The following is a 27,435-nucleotide window of genomic DNA, read 5'->3' on the forward strand; positions in this document are numbered from 1 at the left end:
CACACTTTTTTCCTAGGGTCGTAGTCCTTTATCCACTCGCGTTCTAATCTCTTACAGGCCTTCCGTAAGGTGGTCAGCGAATCATTATACCAGGAGCTGGCGTCAGGAATACGGCCCTTGGACCATTTAGCAGAAATAAGAGAATCTAACCCTTGGGTGATCCAATCACAAAATGATCTATAGCCTGTATCTGTGTTATTATAAGGTCCCAGGGGATTCGTGCCAAGAAGTCAGTGAAAGTCCTCCAACCTCAGTTTACGCCAAGGGCGTTTGAAGACAGGCAGTTGGGTGGCCTTATTCAGGGGCTCTATGGCAGGGAAGGACATTACTACCAATGAATGGTCGGTCCAACCCATGGGTTTAGGAGTCTCCGCAGTTACAGAAAGAATATTCGAAAAATAGGATCCAACAAATGGGCAGCTAAGTGGGTGGGACCCGGGACCAGTTGGGTTTAGTTGGTACGGTGCCAGATCTGCAAGCAAGCTTACAGATCTCATTGTCTTGTGTTAAATCAAAGTGCAGATTAAAATCGCCCCAAATACTGAAATTGGCGGTTCCCATAGCGAGCATGCAAACAGCCTCCAATAGGGCTACTTTAAATTTTGAGGCAAACCCGGTGGGCGATAAACTAGCAGCCAGATAAGGTCAGATGGGTACTAACGGTAATATAAAATTACTTTGGGACTGCTAAAGGCAGTCAGATTTTCAAACTTCCCATAGACTTAAGGATGGATAATGCCCTTCTTATACTGTGTTCAGACACCAACTTGTCCCACTACTTTGAGAAGCTTAAATTCAGACATTTGACACTTAACATGCTGTTTAGGTGCTAACTTTCCAAACATCTCTGTTCTGCTTGCTTCTGCTGTCTGGGGCCATGATGTGCTTCGAGAAATTACTACAGATAGAGGCATCCCCAAACAATTAGCCAACCAAAATCAAAGTGGCTTACCACATTAATTCACCATTATTGGCCTTTTGAGTGTACATTTTACATGTAATTTATTGCAGCACAATTGCTGATTTTTAAAGCACAAATCTCACTTCAATATTAGCAGAGTCCGGGCAGTTATTAGTGTAGTAAACTATTTCTCACATTATTCCTTTAGTGAACCTCCTAACAAATATCTTGCTTTATTTGAAGCTTAACATAAGAGTGTAGCAATGCACATTTCTATGCAGAGAAGTACTTCCTGTACACCACATATTCATTTAATTATCTGTTCAGATCTTGGCTGTCATGCAAGAGAACATGTACCACAGAGTCAAAAACAGCATAGGTATTGGTGAACAGTGAAGCTGCTCTGTAGTAATTGCACTGACTAGTACCATTCCAATTTACAGGACCCACATAGCAATTAACCTTGGGAGGAGAATTCTATTTCTGTTCAAGGTAAATGTTGATCTTTAGTATGGTGAAGTAGTGTGGCTCACTGGTTAGAGGCGGCAGACCCGAGAGCAGAGGACGGCCCGGGACCAGGGTTCGATTCCCGGCGCGGCAGGTTTCTGGACCAGGGTCAGCGGACTCGATAATTCTCTCGCCTCGGTGCCCACTCTGATCAGCGATCACACTCGGCAACTCTGGGCATTAGCTTGCCTCATCTTCACTAACGGCCCCACCAGACCGCCGGGGATGCCTGGTCTCACCCTGGAGATACCCATTAAGAGACCATCTCTCAGGGAAGCCAGGAAGGGTTTCGCAGCGGTCGAAGCGCCTTGGGACCCTACGGGTAAGTAGTGCGCTATATAAATGCCTATACATTTACATTTACATTTACAACTCATTGGACATAAGACCTGATATCCTTCCTACTGTTCTTAGTGGTGTATTGCATTTGCATTGGGTTAAATAGTCTCCTTCCTAGGAGATTTCTGCATCAGTGTGTAGAGGATGACTGGAATCAGTGCATTGTGATTTTGGATGACATGATGACGCTACTTCCAGAATACTTGCAGGTGATCACATTTTAATGTCTCCCAAATAATTGGATAGGAATTTTGTTTTCACTTGAAACTTCAGCCACAGATGACTGTGACTGATGCTCTTATGATCGAATGGAGGAGATGACGCCAAGCTACTCCACAACCAGGGTAAATGTTTCCCAACAGAAAATGAATAGCACAAGGTAATGCACATAGTGCATATGTCATGCTGCCTACTGTTAACAATCAATTGTATAGTTGTCCAGAAAGGCAAAACCTCAAGCATGTACTGTCTTACTAAAAAGTGTTTGACAACGTTGAGGGTCCTTCTTGTCAAAGCCCAAGTTATCTGGCACAAGCGCACATCTCAATTGGTTTTTATCACAGCAGTTCAACTTCCAGTTGTAGAAATGGTGGTAGCCAACCGATTAAGTGTAATTTCCCAGGAAACCACAGCGCTTTCAGAACCACAGAACTCTAAGATGTTTCCAAGAATAAACCTGTCTGCAACTTGATTATTTGCAAAGGCAACAACAGGTAATGCCAAGACTTTGTGCACAGGTACCACCAGCCCAGGACAAACTCTGTAATTGCTGTGAGGGGAAATTTTTATCTTCCTTTCTGCCCCAAAACACACACACCAACAGTGCTCCTTAAACTGGTACAATCTACATCTAGGGCCTTATCTGTACCAAATGTTAAGAGAGGCCACAAATTCAGCTGTTGTCTTTTAGGCCAAATCACCTGTCTAAACTTAAAGTAAGGTTAATGGAAGGGAATTGGTCTCCCAGCTTTAAGCTATCTCAAGTCTTCATCAGCTCTACTCAGTGTAGTTGGGGGTTTGCCCTGGACACAGGATAGATACCCCAAGTGCAGTGGTTTGGGATCACATTCTAGCAATGCTAGGAATGTGAAAAGGTTGCCTCATGGACCCACAGTACCTTTCCTTTACCTTCGATTTGATAAACCATTGAATTATTTTTTATTGATATCACGGAGATAAGCCTGCTGTTGGGTAGCTCATTCCGGTCGAGAGGTATCCCAACATTGTTAACCGTAAATTTAGATTTAATCCTATGTTATTAGCTTGTGGAGTGCCACAAGGTCTCTCCTTTTTTGACGTATGTCACATCTTTCCCCATAACTTCCCATTCTCATTTTTGTAACTGAAACAGAGTCCATGTCTTTGGTAGATGGGGATGGTTACTTCGAATACCGGAAGTAGTTATCTTCAGGTTATACTTCCACTCTTACAGTCCAGGAATACCATGCATCTAATGTTTTTAGATTGTATTAGGAGGGAAATTGTGTTATGTTGCAACTGTTTTTAAACGGTATTGGATTAGCTAAAGTTACAAAACAGTGAGTGAATTTAAATGTAGTTTAGCAAATTCTAAAGTAAGAAACAAAATAAATGTAACTGATAAATCTACATTTTAAAAATAATAAAGGCATAAGTGTGCAACTTATAAGTCCTTTAATAGTTTTCTGTAATGGAATGGTGAGGGCATTTAAAAGCTCTGGCACTTTGATCCTCCCATAATTTCGGGGCTGCACCTGATAGATTTCCAGAGCCCCAAAACCAGTTTGAAGCCTTTTCAGGACACAGGAAACCTGGTGGGTGTTTCTCACTCCTTCCATCAAGTTATTCTCTATGTAGTAAAAATGTCAGACAGAACTGTCAGTGAATGTTTTGCATCTGCAGGTGATATTGTGTATACCCTCCATAACCTCCAAAATCTGTGCTCATTCAAATGTGAGTATTTTTGAATCATTCAAAATTCATTCTGTACTGTACTTCTACAAGTCGTGTGAGGAATAATTATCATAACAATAAACACCTCTGCAGTTTAAATGTATGCTTAGATTGAAAACAAACCACAAACATTGTTAATTACACATCCGTAATGCATCCATCTAAAAATCTACATTATGCTGTGCTGTGTTGCAGCTTCATGTATGAATCCATAATATTTGCCAGTTCATGTAAAGCCCCTTGTACATGTGGCCTTAAATTGAGCCTGCGATTGACAGCCTATCTCCAGGTCAATCAGTGCTTCTTTTTTCCCCCTCCAGGTCCTACAGATCTTTGATACCCTTTTGCCTGAAAGAGTCTGTTTAGTCAAGCAGGGGCTCACAGCGCTCGGAACCTGCTTCGCAACACATGACTGAAAACAGAGCTTTTGTTGGTTTATTAAGAAGTATGCAGCAGCTATAGTTCAAAGTACTTCTTCATTTCCTCCAGTATACAACTTGCACAATGCCCAATCTGTAAGCAGCCTTCTAACTACTCTGAACACTTCAGCAGCGAATTGATAAAAACATGAACAGCTGAACCTTCATGACAAGCACATACCGACTCTGAAGTTAAGAAACTCACGTTAATAGGAGACTAAAATCCTGAAATGGCAGATATTACTAAATAAATCAGCACTAAGGTTTCATTCAGTACACGAACAAGGACTATATTTGCATGCATGAAAGCCTGATATACAGTAACATTATCAAAACTTACAAAAATGTGTGCTCACACCTGGCAAATAGTGGGACAGTCTCTGAGTGCTGAGGTACCCAGGGGAAGGCAGCAGCATCCTCTGAGGAGGAAGACATTTCACAATATAACAGCAGCGAAACAGAAGGAAAAGTGCCATAAACCAAAAAATAAAAAGGTGAGATGGATTATGAGTTATCCATTCCACCAAGAGCCTGTTATGAAGACGTTATGCATAACTTTTCTTTTTATTGATCTTGAAGTAATTATAGCTTGTGAGACTTGTGTGGGAGCAGAGTGAACTAGTGTCTGTAGGCTTGCTGGCCTTTGGAAAACCTACACAACTAATGATCATACCTCTTCCTTCTCTCCAGTTTTTGCTATTGGAAATGCCATCTGCCTCAGCATCATGACATTACGTTGCAGTGCACAGGTGGTTTTATGTTTATGCAGATGCTTGTTATCAATAACCAATCATTTGCTGATTTTTTTTTCTACCTATTGGCTTTTCAACCGCTTCTATATATTGCTAGTTTCTTGCTTGATACTTACTGGGACCAACTAAATACAAAGCAGTGTTTTTGTGGTGCACCAAAAAGGACATTAATGCCAGAACTGCTGCGGTCTCAAGCTTTACCTCGCTGATGAAACCTAAATTGCCCGTAACATATCTGGGGTTGCATGTGTTCCTGTTCAGATGGGACGTGGCTAAGCCGATAAGGGTGGACTTTTCCATTTTGGAGTAGATACTACAATGATTTTCTGAAGGTTGTTTCTAGTGAGTGAACAAAACAATGGAATTGAATAGTAGGAGTATGAGTACCTACTAGGACTTCGTTAAGCATAGCTTTCTTTATTTCAAAACTGTACTCATTTTATCACACTCACAAGGAAGAACTGAAGCATCAGATTTGCAGAGTGTAGAATTTGTGTGACTCCTTAGCTGCTGCTTAATTTGATTGTGTCCTCCGGTGGAATTAATACATCCAGTTGTGTTGTAGTGTATAAAATACCAACATGACAAATGTGCGAGTGAAAAAAGTGAAACCGTTGCTTTTCACTTGGTGTTTGATGCAGATCTTGTAACCATGGTGGTCATACCTCTCCTTGATTTGTCAACAAAAATCGATATATTGCCATTTTAAAATTAAATTAATTTTCAGTTTATAAATGTATTTGAAAAGGAACACATTCTGTAGCATTAACTATGTTTTTCTGTTTGCAGAGCTCTTCCTGCACTTGGAAGTAAGTATTGTAATGTACATTCCCCTATTCATCTTCGTAAATGCTGTTTTGTTTGTTTTTCACAGATTCTTTGAGGGAAGTTGTTTTTTGTTGAAATATGGGTTTGCAAACGTGTTCTTGGCAAAAGCAATTTCTGGTAATGGAAAGTTTAACTTATAGTGGGCATTCTTTTCTGTCTTTCACTTTATCAGAGGGGAGTCTCTTCACGTAAAGTAATGTCGTTTCAATGCTGCACTTCTTTGTTTTTAGTTTCAGGTCAATTACATTTTTAATACACCCTTTGATAAATAAGCAGGTTGCTTCTGGAGGTAGATTTCCCTCTGCTGCTTTAAAACACTTTGATGCCTTACCAATGGCTGATTGTGCTCTCTAAAGCTGGCTAACATGGATGTCGATTGACGAACATGCCAGGGTTGGCGGAAGTGCTTCACACATCCTCTGAACCTAACTTCACAGGATGTGACATCAGACGAACTTTGACCCTGAATGTCCTCAGGAAGTGGTGTCACATGACTTTAACCCCGATGACCTCACAATAATTCATATTGCTAAAGGTCGAAATTAACTGCATGATTAATAGAACATAACATAGGCAAATGTACATTTTAGAAACCACCTATATTAGGGCACTGACATCATCTTTGAAAGTGGTGAGACATAAAACTTATCCTGAATTGTAGTGAGCCAGACCTCTTCTAGGAGGGGTTCTCCTTTTGACAGCATTTTGATCAAATTTGTGCTTTTAAATACACATTTTGAAATACATTGAAAAAGTTATTTAAAAGCACAATTTTCACATACATTTGCTAAAAAGCCAGTGACTCTGAGAGAACACACAATGATATTCAAGTCCTTTCATGGGGTGCCAGAGCCATTGAAATCTAACGCTACGAAGAGTTGATCCCATTGTTTCAGACTTTGGTATGTGTGCCCCCACCTGTCAAACATTACCGCCAGGGCCAGATTTTGTCATGGGTGTCTCTCATATGCCATGGACGTTCCTTTATGCCAAAAATGGTCTACAATATGCCAGTATCAGAATTTGCCAATTGGTGCTAACCATATTACGTGGGTTACCATTATGTCAAAATTACTTCTACTATGCCAGAGCCAGTATTTTGACAGGTTCCTCCCAGCTCCATCCCCACCACCCCAATATGCCATGGGTTTCTTCCCTTATGTCAAGATGTATCTTGAAAGAGCGCCATAATTTTGCCACAGGAGCCCCAGATTCCAAGAATCTCAAGTATGCCAGTACTAGCGTTTTTCAATGGGTGCAGAACATGCCCACTATTTCCTCTGTGCCAGTACCAATATTGTACAGAGGGTGCCCATTATACTAAGAATTATCTACAGCATGCCAGTCCTATTATTTTTTCACGGGTGCTTGTTCTTCAGTATGCCAGTGGCAGTATTTTTCCATGCTCACTTAGATTCGCTCACTCACACTCCATCATTCTTTCTTACTCACCATCTTATACTTCCTCTTGCTCATACATTCTTACCCTGACTGAATCATACTTAGTCAGTCGCACACATTCGCACCTTCGTTTACCCTCACTCACATTAACTCTAACTCACTCACACTTTCTCACTCGTGCCCGTACTCTTATTCTCACACATTCTCTAATTCACTCATTCTCACTCACACCATCACTTTAATTTTTATTCATTCTCTCTCCGCCGCACTCTGCAGTTATTCCTATTCACTCTGACTCACTCAGTCACTGACACTCAATCTCACTAGCTCTCACTCACTACCTGTCACTGACTCTGACTCTAACTCCATTTGATTCACACCTGCTCAAACATTCATACTCGCACATATAAACGCATTAATGGGCACAGACCCATTCGCTCCCACAACCACACATACAACATTCATTCAAAAACACTTTTTTTACTTAACTTATTTGCCACTGGAGGTCCTATTCCAGCTCCTGGTGATCCTTTTATTTTATTGCAATAATAGTCAATAATAAGCTATTACTCCTTATTAGTGCAATAAAAGAAAGGGAAAGAAACGAGGATGGAGCACAGATGCCCATAAGACAGAGATGTCTTGGCACTGAACTGAGGCTAGGGGTCGCAAAGGCAGTGCCAGGGGTGGCAAGAAGCAAGCCAGGGTTGCAGCTGCGACCCCTGGATACCCTTAAATGACTTCTATGATGCCAAATAATGGTAACCATATATTTGAAAAAACATTTTTATATAGTTTGAAAACACAACTTTGTAATGTATGCTTGCTCATTCAGATTTGTTATAAGGGACCCATCCCAGGTACCTTACTGAATCCGGATTTTATTTTTCTGCAATAGCATGTCTCCAGTGAGAGATGGTGTTTAAGGTTGTTGAGAATCGGGCTATGAGGGCACTGGGTCTGGATGCATAGTGCTGGTAGCGTCCGTTAATTTCTTTCTGTTGGTATTATTTTGTGATCAAGAACCCAACTTAGTAATTTTTCATATATTTGTTGAGAAATGTTTTCAGTGTCTTTTCAGCCATGTTTCCTGCAATCCTTCTTCGAGGCATATGGTTCTTGTAGGAACCGTTCAGTGTTAACTGCCAAAACCTCCACCCTCCACCCCCCAAACTCTACAGTACCAATTACCTCTGATGCCTCAGAAAATCTTGTGACACCGTGTTTTGGGATTCAGGAAAGGGAAGCAAAATTGATGATGGCTTCTCTTAGGAAAGTCAAGATTAATCTCTCCTTCCTGCTGTAAGCATTCCCATACCCATTCCAGGACTCGCCCCAGGAGTCCACCCCAGCATTAGAACAAAACATGAGAGGTCACTATTCGTTCTCTCACCAAAAGCGAAGAAAGTCATTGGAGAGCTCATAATCATCTTCTTTTTCCATGACTTTCTTTTACAACTGTAAACCAGTAAGTTACCCACTAACTGGAGTATTTCAAGAGCAAATTCAGGCTGTTGAGAAAGCCTTTTTGTCCCTTTTCATCAGTCACTCTCCTGAGCAATTTTAAGAGCAACCACAGTGACTTTGTTTGGGTGCTGTAATGAAGCTGACATCTTCAGTTGTTGCTTGGGCCTTTTCTGTACCTATGCCAAAGACATTTCTAGGGCCATCTCGATAGACATAAATTGGCTCAGATGTCTGTACCAGTCTCAAGACAATGCGATGAGAGTTGTTGCTGACCCAAAACTTGGCTCCATCTCAGCCATTTTATTTAAGGGTCTATCATGCAGCCAGCTACATTGAAAGCTGGATCTTACTTCAGAGAGACTAAATTCACTCATATTCAAAGTTCTAAATCAGCAAAGTTTCCAAATCTTCTTGAACTATGTTGTTCACACTCTGATGCCTTGCAAGTCCTGCTAGCTCGTCAACTGGACAATGTTGCAAGAAGCTTTAATGGTTTACAGTTTTCATCTTTGGCTTGAAGCCAGCTTCAAGGGTAATCATCATTATAATGAAGTGGCAATAGGTCATCTTTCTTGTCAATATCATTTTTAGGACTATTGCCTTCTGAGACCCTCTTTGTTTCATCTGCAATGTTGGAGACTTTCCAATGCAATCATCCTTTTGCATTTCCTGAGTCTCTTGTCGAATGAAAGGGAATAGTTTTTTAGCTGAACCCAGAAATCTTAGTTTATGGGAATTGTTGCAGGTACTGTTGCTGAGAGCGTCACTGGCTTCGTGAACCACAAGAACAGTTTTGTATCGTGGGCATGATCATTTTGCATTTTATGTGTTCTCAAATGCTCATTTATAGACCAGGCCACTCATTTGTATGTTTGAGAACAGTGGAAGCAATACTACAGTCTGCTTTGAACAATGATCTATTAGTCTTCAACCTCCATTGCTGCAGCAGCTTCAAGGGAGGTTCAGTGCACAACTCCGGAATCACCAATAAGCATATGCAACTGCAAATGGACGCGGTGCACTCGGGTTCACGTTATGCAGTCGCCACGAGGGATACTGGCCTCAAACTCGGTGAGAGGGCAGATCGACCTCAGGGACCCTCAGAAACCCACCTCCTGTGTTGCTGAAATCTTCGTAGTGTGCAGGAGCTCAGGTGCAGCGGACCGATCAGTTGCGGTTAGGTGCCTGCGAAAGTAGGGGAGTTACTCCTTCACTCCAAGGGAGATTCTTCAGTTGTCTTCAGTGCACCACAGATCCTGCGTGGAGCCTGTATCGAGCAAAGGCACAAACTAAGCTTCAGATGGTAAGGGGGACTAAGTCGAACCCAGTCGAGGTCCAGCGAAGTCCAGGGTGTCCAGACGGTCGAAGGCCAGTGGTTTCTTCTTGTAGAATCTTGTCCACGTAAAATTGAAAGTCTTACAGCCAGGTAAGCCCTTTTGTACACACAGGAGAGGGTTGGACAGATTCAGGGGACCCTCCTAGGGGAGGGGCAGGACAGAGGGATGGCTACACCCATGTCCTTTGTCCAGTTTCACACCAGAGCAGGAGCCAATGGCTCCCAGAACTGGTTTGAGCTGGACTATGCACACGGACACCAAATGTGGTTCAAGTGCAGACTTTCAGGCATTCCGAGTGCACCCACCCAGCCCCAATACACTAAACCCTGTCAGGGAGGTAGTCACACCGCCCTGTGACAGGATGCCTATTGCGCTGCCTTCTTCTGCTCGAGCTTGGCCCCGCAGCAGGAGGGCAGAAAAGTGTCTGTGGTCGGCAGCATCCATTTTATGCTGTGCAGGCCAAGAAGGCTGGCAACGGATAGACCAGTGACCCCATGAAGCTAGCTTCTGAAGGGTTGAATCATACCTCCCACACCAATTACTGGTGTGGAGGTATGATTCCAAGGTGTTTAATACCAAACACGATATGTTATGCAGCCGTTCATGAGATAGCATTTACTGCGAGGTTATAATGCACCTCTACCTCTACATGTCTGGCTAAGTCACAGACAACCTGGTAAAATAGTCTGTGAACAGAGAGGCTCTGCTTATGCAGGGGCACCCACTCACATAAAACCCAGCACCATGCACTCAGGATTGTTAAGGCCTGCTATAGGGGTGACTTATACGTTTTGAGTGTAGTGACAAATAGATAAAGTTAACCTATATCTAAAGTAAGTGGTGCAAGAACCATCTAACTCAGGCTGTAGTAGCAAACCTAGAGTTTCATTTTGCATGGCCTCGCATGGGTGACATAATACATGCTTCAGCCCATGGGAGGCCTTTGCGGTACTTATGCCCTGGGTACATGGGTACCATATACTAGGGACTGATAAGGGTACCCAGTCCCCAATCTGGAGTGTACCAATGTACATGTATGTCAATTTAAGGAAGAAAGCAGATGGACTGGGGTCCTGATTAGCAGGATCCCCATCAGACTAGTCAAAAACAGTGAGACATCAAGCAAAAAGTGGGGGTCACCATAAGAAGCAGATCCTACTTTCCTACACATATGAACAAAAAAATCTTATAACATTTATTCTTTCCATAACATTCTACAGCGGTATAAAGTCTCTACATTCTTTAACCCTGAAACGGTGATTGAAATTCTACAGAACAAAAAACGTATAAATATGATCAACTAGTCAACTGTTTTTTTGTGTGTGTTTTTTAATGAGAAGTTTAATAAGGTTTCCTCTCCCAAAACAGGGCATGTTACAATGGATTTCAACTTGTATTTCCTTCTAGTATTCATGTCCTTTCTGACACAGAGGTCAGGCATCTTAAACTAGGACCATTATTATTATTATTATTATTAAGTAGTTTTATATCGCGCCTGGTTACCCTTGGGCATCCCCGCGCTCATCCAGAGAGAGACGCCATGACACGAGACACAGGAATTAAGCAGGAAACAGGTGGGTTTTTAACAGCTTGCGGAAGCGTAAGAAACTCGTTTCCGAGCGCAAGTACAGAGGAAGGGAGTTCCACAGGATGGCCACGTTAATTGAGAATCTTCTGCCACCAGTTCTTACCTTCCTTACCCTCAAGACCATTGGTGGCCACTGTGCACTCTTTACAGGTTTGTCCCCTGTAGATATATTCAAGGCACCAACTTTGGCTTCAAACTCCTACCTTCGCTAAGTTGTATTGCCTGGTTGTCCAGCAGAATGCTATCAATGCAGGTTACTAGGGTGTCCAATATGTTTTCAGTAATGTGAGCTTCTTTTCTTCCCTTGCTTTATGCATGATGTTGGGTGATACATTGGTAATCTTAATTCATCATTTAAATCTCTGAAAGATACCAGTGCAGAAAAATTGTAGGTACAAGTAATAACCCTGTCGTCTTTGAAGCCCAGTTCTCCTCGATAGGAGATTTTTTAATATTCATAAACAATAAATATATATCCACCTGAATGCAAGATCTCAGGTCACTTATAAACTCCTCAATCCTAGCATAGAATTAGACGTTAGTTCTTTTGTTTCAATGAATAGGGACAAGTTTCATCTGCGTTTCTCATAAAAATGTATTCTTCAGTCAGTTCTCTTAATTATATTTTTCTTTTCTGATTTTCTGTCAGGAAAATTCGTAGACTGGGTAAATGTGTGTTTTATCATATGATTTCTTTGTTTGGGCATCTTTCTGAGGAGATAGAGTATTTTCCTCCATAGGCCTAAGCATGTGAATAGGAAATGTTTTCTTGCTGTTGGTGGCAAAAGATCTGTGACCTTTGACCTTCAGCCCAAAATGTCTGTGGTGTTAAGAATTGGTGTAAGTAACCTGTCATGGGGCTCCCAATGATGCTCATAAGTCACTCCTTCAGATACTTTGAAAGGCTTTTCTGCACTATTGTAAGTCCCTCAAATGTAATGGAGGCATATGGCATAGTACCAGGGCTTCATAGGAGATTGGTTGTCCTTGATATTGGCATGATATTTTCGATCTCCGTACTCTTTTTATTGTAAAGCAAAAAAGTGCCTACACCTTAGGGCCAGAAAACAACAGGCTTTCACAGTGTGCGGGCATTTTTAGGGAACCTAAAAAAGGCATGTTTCCATAGTTGGCACAGGAGTCTACTCCAGGTGTTTCATGCCAGAGAGAAGGCAAATGGTTAACACTGTATCTCTTAAGCGATAAATAATGCTGAACAAACAGTACAGCTTTTCCTCTAAAGCTAGTCAGAAGGAAGGAGTGCTGTTGGGACCAAGTAAGAGGTGTGCATGATCATTTCAGCAACTAACAATAAGGTATGAGACCGCCATTTGTTCTACAATAAGAAATACAAGAATACAAAGTTCGATGCCTCAAGAACCTTATGGAAAAATTGGACATTCAAGATGTCCTGACAATCCAATTGCTGTGATGGTTTGAGTGTGACAGTACCTCACAATAACTGAATTTGAAACTCGAACAGCCAACAAGACTACATCTGCGTACTTCATTGAAGTCCTTCTGGTCAGCAATGTCCTTCCTCAGGAGTAAAGAGTTACATTGGTCTCCTTTTTACTCCTTTGCTCCTGATTTCTCCGGGCTTCGGCGTTTCTTCAGTATTGTGTTGGTAGAAGCCATTGTTTAGTCTCTGGCATTTCATAGGAAGTCTGTTGGACAATCTATAGAGACGGCTTTTCCCTCAGAAAAGTTGGCACAATGCTGTTTTTTGAGGTTAAAGGAGAATTAGTGAAACTAGGTAAGAGTTTTTGAATTGGTTGTCAAACTCAGCAGTTTTTAGAGCTTTATCAATCGATTTAAGTAGGAGACGGCTCGGATGAGTAACTTGTGTACTATTGAAAGTAATTGCAGGGACATTACTTAATTAGTTGTCGGTTCTTTAGTTGACAGGCTGAACACTCTTATATAGATTTCAGGAGGACCATTGTCTTAGGTTGAATCAGATACTACATCACTTGACACTGAATATAGAAATTATATTTGTGAATTATAAGGATGAATGTTTATGCCCTAGCGCATTTTGTAGTGTGAATGTTATGCCTGGATTTTATTTGGTTCTACCAGCCTTTTGAAAGACAGCTGCAGATATTGTACCACTAGAGGAGGGTAGAGTGGCTGTCCTATGAACAGAGAAAAACAAAAGTCAGTTTCTTCTCCTATTATCCCAATCCTCTTTCCCCTTGGTGCTCATTTCATGGTTCTATGAAAAAGTTTTGAACAGAGTAAGAGTTTTTGGGGGCATTTGGAGCAGATATCATTCTGTTCTCGTGGAAGAATTCGACACCTGACAACTGCCTCGTCCAGCCTAGCGCCATTTGGCCCCTCAGTCTGCACTTTTTCTGGAGTGCTTCTCCACGCAGGCAGAGGACACTCTCACAGAAGACTGAGTCACTTCCTCAAAGTTGTCTTCATCGCTCATCCACAGGAATGAGGTGCAACAAGCAGCAGTCTAATTTGTTTAATGTTCTATGGTGTTTCTTAGCATTCTCCCCAGCATCAAGGCTCTGATGGGACAAAGAAACCTGCTCTGTTGAGGAAGACTTTACAGGGGCCTCAAACCAGTGTGTCCATTTCCAAAGGATCCATGTCCACTTTTTTTTTTTAAACACACACTTTGTTTTTTTATTTTGTCGAACCTTTTATGGTCATGAATACATTTGGTAATTTTTGTATTAGAAAGCAGATTATCATACATTTGTAGGCACCAATACTTTACAGCTGGTAATCTGTACTGGGCTTGCATAGTTTTAGCTGCATATTCACACTTCAGAGACTTTCTTTTAATACAGGCATTAAAATAACTAGATGTAATTACAAGTTTGTTAACTTAACTCATCCCGCTCTTTCCCCACCCTCTTATCTTAGTCAGATTATTTACTGTTGTGCAGCTTGCCTCGGTTACCTTGGTGCTACATGTATGGCTCTAGATTGCATTTGTCATGTAGCTGTGTGTTAGAACTGTTACTGGATTGGGCCCAGCTGTATGGTGTCTGGTTAATAGGCGTCTCCTATGCGTCATGTGTTACAGGAAAGGGTGTGGAATCAAGGGCTTTGAATGCCTCTAGCATGAGATCCTAATCCATTGAGATTTTATTCTTTCTCCGTCCCCGGCCTCTTCTCGTTTGATTACTGCTCTCTCTGTCCCACCCAAGCGCACCACCTCGCCATGCCAAGTGTGGACTGCTGGAGGCCTGACCGATTTCCATCTCATTGTTCTGGAGTGTTTAGCTATGAGTAAGGCTGGGTCGGTGAAGCGGAGCTGAACTTTTTGCGATTTTGGACTTTGATGCATACCTAGTATTCAGCTTCCAACCGTTTCTCTTATAGTTAGGCCTGCAGCTGTTCCTATATTATGCTTGAATTCCGTCCAGAACTCACTGAGGATTGGGCAGGACCACAACATGTCTATAATGTCAGCTTCTTCTACTGTATATCTGGGGCAGTGGTTCTGTGTAGTCGAGAACATACACTGTGGGCGGTGTGGGGTGAGGTAGGTCCTATGTTAGATCATGTACCGTGTAAATTAAAATTTGGCATAGCGTGACACCTTTTTGGGATATTCTAATATGCCGGCCCATTCCCTGTCAGACAATTTCCTCTCTACGTCTCTGGATCATTTGTTACATAGCTCAGTGAGGGAGATCCCTGCATGTGCCCGGGTGCCCTTGTAAAACCATTTTATGAGGTGGCGCCCTTCCCCCATTAAATATATTGCCTGCACCAGTTTGTGTGTTGGAGGTTCTTCCCTGGTTGGAGCCCAGTGTTTCTTTACATAGCGAAGTATAGCAGCATTGGTCATGTACAGGTTGCCTGGGCTCCTATTCTCCATTGTGAAGTTCTCATGGTCCATGAGGACTCTGATGTGAAACAGCGCCCCTATGGTGTTGATTCCTTCTTCAGACCAGCTGAGGGTATTCCATTTGGTGATCAGGCAAGGGAGTGTTACTGGCGTATGGAGACGCTGGTGCATATATTACATTGCTTTTTTCCAATATGTAATTGCTGTGCATAGCAGCGTTGGGGCATCTTGAGGGATTTTGCTTTGGGGTAGTAGTAGGGTGTGCAGGGCTCCCCGGTTACTGTCTTGTCTAGTTCGTGTAGGTTTCGTCCAGCAAGCCAGTAGAATAACCATTGGAGTTGACTTGCATAGCAGTATGCGCTAAAGTCGGGTGCTCCCAGCCTTCCTCTGTCTGTCTCTAGATTTAATTTGGCAAGTCCCACCCTTCTGATGCTGGTCCCCCAAATCAAATCTGATAATAGTGTTTCGAGTATTTTAAATAGAGAGGTAGGAATCGGTACCAGTAGATTGGAGAAGAAATATAAGCGGCGTGGGAGACAGACAACTAACATACCAACCACAACATCATCATCTTTCATAGTCCAATAGAAGTAATACATGGAAAACTCTTGCCCCATCCATATCTAGAAGGGTAACCTTAATTCCAGCCCTGGTCTTTTGAACTACTTCCAGTTTAGAATACATGAAGTTCGACTTTAAAATAAGTGCAGAAAATTGTAATGCTAAAGCAAGACACAGCGCTTCCAGTTGTACTAGTTCAACATTTGTGGCGTGCCCCTAAGTCCATCTATTATTGATCAGTCGTTTGCTGTAAGAGTATATTCCAATATGACCTCTACCTCAAAGGCTTGGGAAGCCATGGCTTTTCTAGCAGAGTGTGCACTATATCTCGATGAGTTTAAAACCAAGACTATCCAGAAATAAAGTCAAACTCTAGGTCTTGGATCTTTGATCGCAAGGTTTTTCTTGGACAGCTCTTAAGTTGGGTCGATGTTTTGACCTTTCACAATAGTTGCACATATCTTTTCAGGACATAGACCATCTGTCTAACCTGAGATCAAACTAAGAGAGGGCTATTTGATCATTCTCGCTGGCTACTAATTTCTAGGTAGTTTGTGTAGTGGAGACCTACTGTACCCCTCCATTGAGTCGTATGACGAATCCATAAAAAGGGTAATTACTTTTTTCTCAACATGCACTAGCTCACCAGTGATAATTAACTGAAATTAATACAAATAGACAAGATGTCAGTGAGGGCAAAAATCTGGTTCAGATTGCATGCAGCATTCTTGAAGAGTCACGCATCTGTGCTAATGCCTATAGCTCACAACAGATACATGTGTAGCAAGTGTCTGTGGCCCTTCCACCTTGAGCAGTACAAACAGGTTAAAAATTCCCTGAGGCACCAACTAAGAAAGGACAACACAAACAAAATAAGTAAACCCAACTTAAAACCTTCTAAATGAATTCACTTTGCAGACAAATAATCACATTTGATAAGTGTAAAAGGCAGCACACTAGTTGGTGGATGACTAGCAAAGAAAAAGGTGGAACTAGGTGTGATGTAGTTAGATAATTTGCATGTTTGCATGGGATTGGTGGAAAGTTACAAAGTATGTGCTGTTTTCATCCCAATTGCAAAACTATTTTTACACGCAATGGGACGGCTGGGAGGAGACCAGAAGAATAAATCTAGAGAGACAGGAGACTTTTTTTATTCAGTACTCATTTGAAGTGCATTTCTGCTTAAAAAGGCAGGTCAAAATTTGTGTTTAGGTGGATTTTTTTCCTAGTATCAGCTTGTATCATGCCCTTATCCTCTCTGATTTAAAAGTTCATATTAGTTTAAATCACTTCACCAAATGACAATACTTTGTTAAACATCAGTGGGCAAGTAAACATGTTGACGGAGTGCAGGTTGGGGCCGTTTGATCTCAGCCATAATTTCTTTAATTATTTATTTATTTAGTTTATTTATTTTTGGAGTTTTCTATAGCGCTGGCCAGACCCGAGGGTATCGGAGCGCTTGAGAATAGTTCTGGAGGGAACGGGTGAGGAGTAGTACAGTACAAAAATGTTCATACAAGATTAGGGGTTAACAAACTTCTTTGGCGCGTGCGGGCGGGATTGAGGTAGTGTCTTTGAGGTAGTCAGGGTAGCAGGGTGAGCTGCTGAGGTAGAGTTCGGGAATGCACGATTGAGGTAGAGGGTTTTTAGGCGGCTCTTGAAATCTGGGAAGGAGGGGTTGGTTCTGATGTCCACTGGGATGGAGTTCCAGATTTTTGGGGCGTTGCCAGCAAAAGAGCGGTTTGCGGTTTTTTGTTTCCGTGTTTTCAGGGGGATGAGTAGTAGTGAGTTTGAGCTTCTGAGGTTTCTGGATTGACCCGCTTTCTTGAGCTTGGAGGCTAACTATTCCGGCTTCCCTGTGTGCAAAGCTTTATGCGTGAGACAGGCCGTTCTGAAGTTGGCGCGCATTTCCACTGGGAGCCATTTTAAATCCTTGAGTGCGGGCGATATGTGGTCGAATTTTTTTGCACCAGAGACCATTCTGGCGGCTGCGTTGAGGGTGGTTTTCAGTGGCGCAAGGTGGGATAGAGCTGTGCCGGATAGGGTTGCAATCCCATAGTCTAGTCTGGATAGCACCAGTGCTTGTGTGGCTTGTTGGAGATCCCTCTGGGGGATGTGTGGTTTGATTTTGTTTAGGAGTTTCAGACTGAAGAAGGCACTCTTTGCGGAGTTCTTAATGTGGTTCGTCATTGACAGTTTGTGGTCAAGAGTGATTCCGAGTGATTTTACTAAGTTGGTCAGGGTGAGATTTCCTTTGAGAGCGTTAATCGCTTTCACCCATTCGGTGATTTGGGGGTTGTCATCTTTGTTGGAGATGAGTAGGATCTCGGTCTTTCCTTGGTTGAGTTTGAGGTGATTCGTCCCTAGCCAGTCTTGGATTTCTATGAGAGTGTTTTTGAGCCTTAGAATGTCGTTGAAGGAGGTTGTTTCTATGTAGATCTGTGTGTCGTCTGCATAGAGGTGGAAGGGGATGTTAGCTTTCTTCAGTATGATGGTGAGGGGTACCATATATATGTTGGACAGTTGAGGGGAGAGAACGGATCCTTGGGGGACCCCTCTGGTCACGGGGAGAGGATCGGACGTGAAGGATTTTATTTTGACTCTTTGAAAGCGGTTCTGAAAGAAGGAGTCAAACCATTTCAGGACCACATCGTTTGCACCTACTTGTTCCTTGAGGGCCTTGATGAGTAGCTTGTGGTCAACCGTGTCAAAGGCCGCTGACAGGTCTAGGAGGATGAGTAGGCAGCATTGATCCGAATCGAGGGAGTTGCGAATGTCATCTACGGTGTTCAGGATTGCGGTTTCGGTGCTGTAGCCTTTTCTGAAGCCTGATTGGTTGTGGTCAAGGAGATTGATGTTGTCGAGTTGGTTGTTAAGTTGGTTTAATACACATTTTTCTAGGATTTTCGCTAGCAAGGGCAGGCTTGAGACTGGTCTGAAGTTGTTTAGGTCGTTGGAGTCTAAACCTTGTTTCTTCAGAAGGGGGGTAACCTGGCCGACTTTGAGGCAGTCCGGGACGGTACCAGTTTTTAGGGATCTGTTGATGATTTCACACCAGAAAGGCGCCAGGGTGAATTTGAGGTCCTTGGCCATTTGGGCGGGGATGGGGTCGAGGTTGTGGGAAGAGGGTTTGGAGGATGAGATCAGGTTGATTCTCGGCTTCGTGAACAAGGTCGAAGGAGGACCAGGTGATCGAGGCGGGGCTCGTAGAGGTGGTTTCAGTTGCTGTTGGGTCGATGTTGATGGTCGTGTGAGGGCTGACGTCAAGAGATAGTTCGATCTTGGCTGTTTTTTCATTGAAAAACGTGACGAAGTTATCACACAGAGCTTTGGAGGGTTGGGTAAGGGCAATGGATGGTTTGGATGTTTGTTTTTTGATGATGTCAAAGAGTTCTCTAGGTCTGTTCTTTGCCTTGTCAAGCGCATTGCAGAAGAAGTTAGTTTTTTCGATGTTGATGTGATTTTTGTACCTTCTTCTAGTTGCCTTGAGTTCTTCTCGCCGGGTGGAGGAGGGGTTCTTTCTCCAGTGACGTTCTGTTGCTCTGAGGGACCTCCTTTCCTCGTTGATATCTTTGTTGAACCAGGTTCTCGATGGGATGTTCCTCGGTTTTTTTAGTGATTAGCTTTGTCCATCTGCTTGCTAAAAGTGGTCTTTACTAATAGTCCCTACCCTAAGAAGGATATCTTTACATCTTTCACTTTGAAGCAGGTCCATCAGATATCAAACTTTTAGATAATAGCCTCCGTTCCTTTTAGATAATAGCCTCCGTTCCTTAAGCTTACCGAAAAATGGGTGAATAAACAGCTGGCATTTTATTTGGAGACCCATGATTTGCTACACCCTACTCAAACAGGATTCCGGAGAGGACAGGGAACCGAGACGGCTCTGTTGAGGGTGGTTGAGGATTCCAGGAGGATTTTGGACGCAGGTGGCAGCGCGGCCATTATCCTCCTGGACCTCAGCGCCACCTTCGACACGGTTAACCACTGTGTACTTCTATCTCGCCTTGAAAGGATCGGAGTCACAGGCAAGGCCCTTATGTGGCTCGAGTCTTTCCTCAGCGACAGAGTTTTCAAGGTTTTCTCAGAGACCAGCTGCTCCCTTCCAGTACCATTACAGTGTGGGGTACCACAGGGTTCCTCCCTTAGCCCCACACTGTTTAATGTGTACATGGCGCCCCTGGCAGAGGTAGTGGCCCCCTTTGGAATCCAGTTAGTAAGTTATGCTGATGACACTCAGCTAGTCGTCTCCTTAAACCAGGTGGAACCCCTTCCGACCAACCTCTGCAGCTGCCTGGAGGCGGTTGCGAAATGGATGGATGCGTCCCATCTGAAGTTGAAAAGTTGAATGGGGGGAAAACTGAGCTGATGTTACTAGGAAAAAAAGCCACATTTAACAATTCCACACTGTGGCCCTCTTGCATGGGGCTTGGGCCTACCCCAAAGTCCGAGATAAAAAGCCTCGGCTTCTGGCAGGATATGGAGTTGTCCTTTAAAATCCAGGCAAGAAAGACAGTGGCCACCTGCTTTGGCCTGCTGAAGACAATTCGTAAAATCCTTCCTCAGCTACCCGGAGCAGCCAAGAAAACCACAGTCCAGTCCCTTATTCTATCTAGACTGGACTATGGAAATGCGCTCTATTTAGGAGCCCCTGCTTCGGTTACTCGACAACTCCAGATTGCCCAGAACTCCGCAGCAAGGTTACTTACTGGGACCAACCGCCGCACATCAGCTGCACCCTCTTTTAGGACCTTGCATTGGCTTCCAATAAGGGAGCGGGTTCACTTCAAAACCCTCTGTCTGGTCCATAAAACTCTTAATGGGATGGGCCCTACCATTCTAAACGACATGATCAGGCCATATAAACCATCCAGGAATCTTCGTTCAAACCAGCAAAACCTTTTAATAATTCCCAGGACCAACAGGGCCCAAACTGGGGACCGCCTCTTTTCGCGAAATGCGGCCAAGCTATGGAATGATCTCCCTCCATTACTCCGCCAAGAACCTAACCTGCTCGCATTTCGCAAAAAGCTAAAAACTGTACTGTTCCCTAAGATCTAGATAAGTCAGACCTGTACTTCGGACACCTTATATCTCTTTTCCTCTGGTTAGTATCAAGAGCTGGGATGCTCCCGAGTAGCCATGCGCTATAGAAGAACCTCTACAATTACAATTACAATTAAAATTCCTAGTAGATACAGACCTGTGGGGTGTTTTCCTAGTGTGGAACTGTCGCCTCCTCAGTGTATGCAAAATCTATCCGTGCAGAGGTGAGGGACACTAACCCTAACCCTCAAGCGGGACCCTCTGGGTGGTCCAATGTCAGAAAAAATCCTAATCCTATGCACATGCTAAAATTATTGATAAACTGTGATAATCTTATAGCACTATTTTATCATACACTAGCAGCCCGTTCCGACGTTGTCCGGGTATGAATGGAAAGGGGCGACCACTCGGTCCCCCCGAACGTATGGTGGAGTACCCCGATCCCCCCGGGAAGCCATCTTGGGCGGGAGGCGAGTCTCGGCTGGTATGCCCGAAGCGGCGTAGCCGGGGCGCGCCTTTTCCCGCCCAAGAGTGGGTTGTCCTAGACACTAAAGCCGCTAGCCACGCCCCGGAGGCGGATTGGAGGCGGGTCCACGCCCGCCCGAAGACGGATAAAAGGAGCGACAAGCCAAGAAAGCATCCTCTTGTTCCTGTGCTCTGAAGCTGCACCTCCCCGTTGCACGTGAGCTCGAGACGGACCGAAGAGCCAATTTTGACCCACCCACCAGCCCCTGAGGACAGCGAGTTGTTTTGAATAAAGTCATATGACGTGGTATTGTTTTTTTCTTACAGGTTGTTCTGAATAAAGTTGGTGATTTGGTATGCAATAAAGTTGATAATTTTCTTTTTCAGCATGTTTTATTCAGCAAAGTAATTGCAACAGAGTTGAACAGTGATGTTCTGTGGAGTGTATACTTTGAATTGCTTAAGTATAAGTGTCTTTTCTCCTCTTTTAGTCTTAGATTGTCGTATTTATTTTGGTCGGGCGGTAAGGTCATGATCGGTGAGCAGTAATTGGAAGATCCCTAGGGGTGGGGTGTCACCCATTATGGATGGGAGCGCCCGGGGGGAGGCGGCCATTGGCCCCTCAACGGGGAGGCGGTCCCCTCTAAGGATGGGACGCCGAAAGGGAAGGCGGCCAAGGCCCCTCCCTGGGGAGGAGGGGCTACGGGCCCCTCCTGGGAATTTCCCGGGGCCAGGACATCTGCGACGGCAGATGTGGTAAGTTGTGTGGGGTGGGAGGGGGGTCTACGCTACCTTCTAGACACCTCACACGAGTCCTCGGACGACCACTAAGATGGCGCCGAGTTAACCTGGGGCCCCCGTCAAGACAAGGGAAATTGGAAATAGGCACAAAGGTGCAGTCCTCTGTGCGACCGTCCCTCACAAGTGAGGGGGGAGTTCTGGTTTAGGGATCTGACACCGGTTACGACCTTGCCGTTGGCCCGTAATGTTAGGATGTACAATTTCAATTTTGAGAAAATGCATTTGCAGGATGTTTAGTATCGGCTAGGAGAACCTTTGTATTAGAGATGTGTTAAGGTCAGCCAAGAACATCGTAATGTGGAAATGAAATTGTACATGATATGAAACTGTTATTTTAATGTTTTAATTTTGTTTCATATTTAATAAATACGGCCGGGAGGGTAACTCCCTCCCGCCTTCCAAAAGTTCAGAACCGTTTCCGTATTCCCATTCTTGGGGATTGTGTTGAGAGGGGGTGGCGGGTATCTCAGCCATATTGCTGCCGGCCAGTAGTATATTGTTTTGTAGGATTTCATTTTGATAGCATTTCTTATCTGTGACAGGCCTGTGAAACGCTCCGATTCACAGTGCACTGCTGATGCACTTAAGCGTGCGCGTTCAGTAGTGTGTGAACTCGTGTTTCCCTACTTTATTTTTCCTTGCAATATTATATAGCGCTAACTCGACAACATGGCATGACCACAATTTACATTACAGAAGAACACATTCATTTGTGGTAGGCATGGGGAGACAAAGCGATTTGCCTGGAATCACAGGATGTTGAGCTGATGCCGAGATTCGAACGTAGCTCCCCAGCTCTAAAGTTCGCAATTGTAGAACTTGTGGCGGGAGGTGTGTCTAGAAGGGTATGTCGGTGCTGGCCATCAATGAGATAGACCTGTGCGTTTTTCAAATGGGTGGTGAAAAAATATAAGTATGTTGCTGGAGATGTCGGCCGCCGTGCCACCAATGTACTTACCGGGGGAGGGTAAACACCCATTATTTCGCAACTTTCTTTCCGCATACCATCTCTCCGCATACTTTCATTACGAAAGTACCAGGACTCCGGAATGCCATTATAACGTATGGCATTACATTTTATATGCTTTTACCACGCATACATTTACAACGAAATTCGTTGTAACTGCATGAATGGTAAAAGCATGTTTTTTTTAATGTTTCGATAAGGTAAGTATGGATATAGGGGTATATGTTTTGGGGTACGGAGGTATATGTTTTGGGGTGTTTGGGTATTTTAAGGGTTCAGATATAGTTTGGGTTATGGGGTACAGGGGTAGTTTTAGGGTTTAGGGATAGGTATGGGTTTTGAGGTACAGGGGTATTTTTAGGGTTCAGGGGTAGGTTTGGGTTTTGGGGTACAGGGGTATTTTAAGGGTTCAGGACTAAGATTGGGTTTTGGGGTACAGGGGTATTTTTAGGGTTCAGGGCTAGGTTTGTGTTTTGGGGTACAGGGGTATTTTAAGGGTTCAGGCTAGGTTTGGGGTACAGGGGTATTTTTAGGGTTCAGGGCTAGGTTTGGGTTTTGGGGTACAGATGTATTTTAGGGTTCAGGGGTATGTTTGGGTTTTGGGGTACAGGCGTATTTTTAGGGTTCAGGGGTATGTTTGGGTTTTGGGGTACAGGGGTATTTTTAGGGTTCAGGGCTAGGTTTGGGTTTTGGGGTACAGATGTATTTTAGGGTTCAGGGGTATGTTTGGGTTTTGGGGTACAGGGGTATTTTTAGGGTTCAGGGCTAGGTTTGGGTTTTGGGGTACAGGGGTATTTTTTAGAGTTCAGGGCTAGGTTTGGGTTTTGGGGTACAGGGGTATTTTTAGGGTCCAGGGCTAGGTTTGTGTTTTGGGGTACAGGGGTATTTTTAGGGTTCAGGGCTAGGTTTGGGTTTTGAGGTACAGGGGTATTTATAGGGATCAAGGCTAGGGTTGGGGTTTGGAGTATAGGGTATATTTATAGGGTTAAGATGGGTTAGTGTTTAAGGGTGTTGGGGTATTTTAAGGAGTAAGGTTGGGTTATGATCATGGGGTGCAGGGGTATTTAAAGGGAGCAGGGTGGGATTAGCACACAATATGAGACATGGCATGAAGGGTGGAACGTACCACACGCCCCCAGTGTTTGTCACACCCCCAGCACAACGCAGACACGCCCACAAGGGACTACTTTGCTGGCACGGTTCTTTTATCTTTTAAATGTATATGGTGGGCGTCTGTATAGCCTATGCCCTTCTGCTGCAACTGCCCTTTCCAACACTGTACTGGGTGTTGTGATTGGTGCTGTGGTTCCTGAGATTACCCGCCTCAAAGGTTTGGGCTCTCTTTATATTATTAGTATGGATAGTATGGATAATAGAAGTACATTGATGACAAAAAATAATTTGTTTTTACTTTTTAATCATTGTATTTCTAATATGTATGATAATGTAAATGTATTTGAGCTTATATAGTGCACAGCTACCCGCAGTGGGTTTCCCGGCGCTTGCTTAGGGAACCCGTCCTGTTATTCCCCTGTGAGATAACCCCGGCAGGGTATCCACAAGGTGAAAGCCAGGCATCCCGCCGCGAGGGGGCGTTGTGGAGATTAAGCAAGCTATTGCCCAGAGTCGCAGAGTGTGAACCCGTGAGTCGAGAAGGCACCGGAGCGAGAATTATCGAGTCCGTGGAATTTTTGGCCCAAGACCCGCCGGGGCGGGGAATTGAACCCTGGTCCTGGGCCGATCTCAGCTTACGGGTCTGCCGTCTCTAACCCCTGAGCCACACTTCTCCAACATAGTGATATAACAGTATTACAGCGTATCAATGATTTTATCTTGTGCATAGGATTAGGATTTTTTTAGGCAGCAATTAAGTTCAGTATTTTCATTAACGCTGGCACTGCCCATCACTATATCCCTCTAGCAAAATGACCAACTACCTCTTTCAGTGCACCCTCATCAGCTTCCCCACACCCCCAAAATAAACTTTACAGTGTAACTAGTCTTTCAACCAGACGTATGCACCTCTCTTGTTACCATGCTACTGCACAGCTAGGGGCCTGAGACATGGTAAAGTGTGTGTCATTCACATAAGGCCCTGCCCCAGAATATCTCACTTGACTGACCATCTTCATGCTCTATCCCTCCCCATCCCACATGCTCTTCACATCCCTATTCTTCTTCTCACACTTGTTGCCTTTAGTTTATCAAACACTGAATCCCTATTTGTAACCAAGTATGAGGTTTTGTGCCATCATCCTTACTTAGTTCCTCCTTCTTTAACACCTTAGCACAGGGGGTACTGATGTTAGTTGTAACTCGCTGCTCTCAGTTACCTTCCTAGAGTCCATCCAGTCTACCAGAATGGGTTTGGCCATCTCCAGCCGCTGAGTAACCTATGGCACACCTAGCTCTCTACCCTTCAAGAACAGAAAAGGAGAGACTGGCCAAGCTACTAGCCAAGAAGTCCGAAAACTGGACTAATGTCACTGTAGTCATTGATGCAGACTGAAAATTCCATCTGAAGTCTGGGCATTGTGACATTAGTGTGTTTGGCTTCATCAACTGCAAAAAATAGGCTCAATTCATTTTCCAACATTGTTACAGGTATCTTTTTGAGGCTTATCTTTACCTTTTTATGGATGTGTTTCTTATCCCTAAATAAATGCTTGTCCTAGCTTCCACGGTGTTACAGATGTCCTGCTTTGAAAGTGCATTTATCTGGACTTTTCAAGTCTTTCTGGAGCCATATTACGTTTAGTGCCCCAGGGGCGCAAAAGTTGTGTGCCCCCCTTTTTTCATCCCGAGCCACTGTGGTTTCACACAATGTGGCGTAGACTCTAGTGCGCCCCTATCTGTAATACTAATAGCCACTAGACACTTGGTGCACCAGCGCTATCTTCAGAGGGCATTGCCTCATTTTTTGCATGGAGGCGTAGCCCATTATGAATGAGGGCATCAGTTTGATTCTGTGCACCATATTCTTGTCGCTGGCACAGAGACAAAGATGCCTTGAGGAGGCGCACTGACAGTGTGCCACGAAAGGGTGTCATACTGTCAGTGCGGCCCCACAGACTGCACACTGCAAAGGATCCATGGACCCCCAGATATTCATTGTATTGGGGTGCACTCTCCCAGTATGCTCCTGGTTCACCTATTTAAAGATGCAGCATGGCGCAGACTAAGAAAGTGTCCCCAATCACTAATGTGGGTCCCGGTTTATGTTATCTTGTAAGGTTCTATGACGGTTAGTACTGGGTTAGGGAGCACTCCGTTCTGCTTTTTTCAAAAATTCTTTTCAAAATGGTGCTGCGGTTACTCGGGTTTGTCAGTCCCTTGGATTAACTAGCTTGTTTATGTTGGGTATGCTGGCCCAACGAACCGTGCACTGTCCACTTGGTGCTATGCACCTGAATTTGATTTGTTTCTTCAATGAATAATAAACCTAAAATGTTCAGTTACTTGTATTTATTTTAAACTATTTCATTTCTCCTTTCTCAAAAAAGTGTTGTCACTTGATATTTATATTTCGATAACTGATATAGCATTCACAGTCATAAACAACAATAACATTTCATTTCATGTTATGCTTTTACAATGCTGTACATTATACATTCTTTGCCAAAGTGCCCAATGCATTTCGGCACTGCCAATGTGCCTTCATCAGGGGCTAATCTGTAAAAAATAATAAACAAAAATAACCTTGTAATTACTACTGTTAGGTTGCCCATGGGTTAGTATTGATGTGTACCTTGGGTGTTCTCATACCTGTATGCGTTGTACTCGATGTTCAAAACCTGCATGTAAAAATGTGTCTATTTAATCCTACTGCCAAACGTTTTCCACTCAATAAATTCATACCATTGGTCAATAAATGAAAACAAAGTTTCCAAGAGGCTTACCACAGATGTTGTACGATCTAGCACTCCCTAAGTAACAAATAGAAAACAAATAGAAAACGTATTCAATGTCCTTCTCATTGCTACTGAGCAATTTTATGTATTACCAACTATTCCTATACATAGACCATCGTACCTGTGTGTCCAGCACTTTAACGTTCTGCAAAATACAATAACAAACCACATTTCCAATGTTAATACTGCTGAATCATTAACTTGCTAGTTATGTCTTATCAACTAGCGCTTTCCGCTCTCACATACCTTAAAATTCCGACTGTTCTGCGTACGCTGCAAAAAGTAAACAAACAAAGACCTCTATCAATATCATTGCTGGCTGTGACCAGTTAACTCGCAACTATTCCACTGGCCGCGTGCTCGACCTCCGACCTTACCTAATATCCAAAA

General features: G+C 43.6%; 1 protein-coding gene across 4 annotated transcripts in view; it reads left to right on the plus strand.

Moving 5' to 3' along the window:
• Positions 1-27,435, plus strand: part of SUDS3 (SIN3A corepressor complex component SDS3) — a 181,776-nt gene that overhangs the window by 45,021 nt on the left and 109,320 nt on the right. For all 4 annotated transcript variants that reach the window (XM_086943293.1, XM_086943294.1, XM_086943291.1 and 1 more), the window contains one exon: positions 5,640-5,659. In XM_086943293.1, the coding sequence (XP_086799419.1) occupies positions 5,640-5,659 (20 nt within the window). The remainder of the gene's footprint in view (positions 1-5,639; positions 5,660-27,435) is intronic.

The sequence above is a fragment of the Lissotriton vulgaris genome, chromosome 11 (genome assembly GCF_964263255.1).
Source record: "Lissotriton vulgaris chromosome 11, aLisVul1.2, whole genome shotgun sequence".
Lineage (NCBI taxonomy): Eukaryota > Metazoa > Chordata > Amphibia > Caudata > Salamandridae > Lissotriton > Lissotriton vulgaris.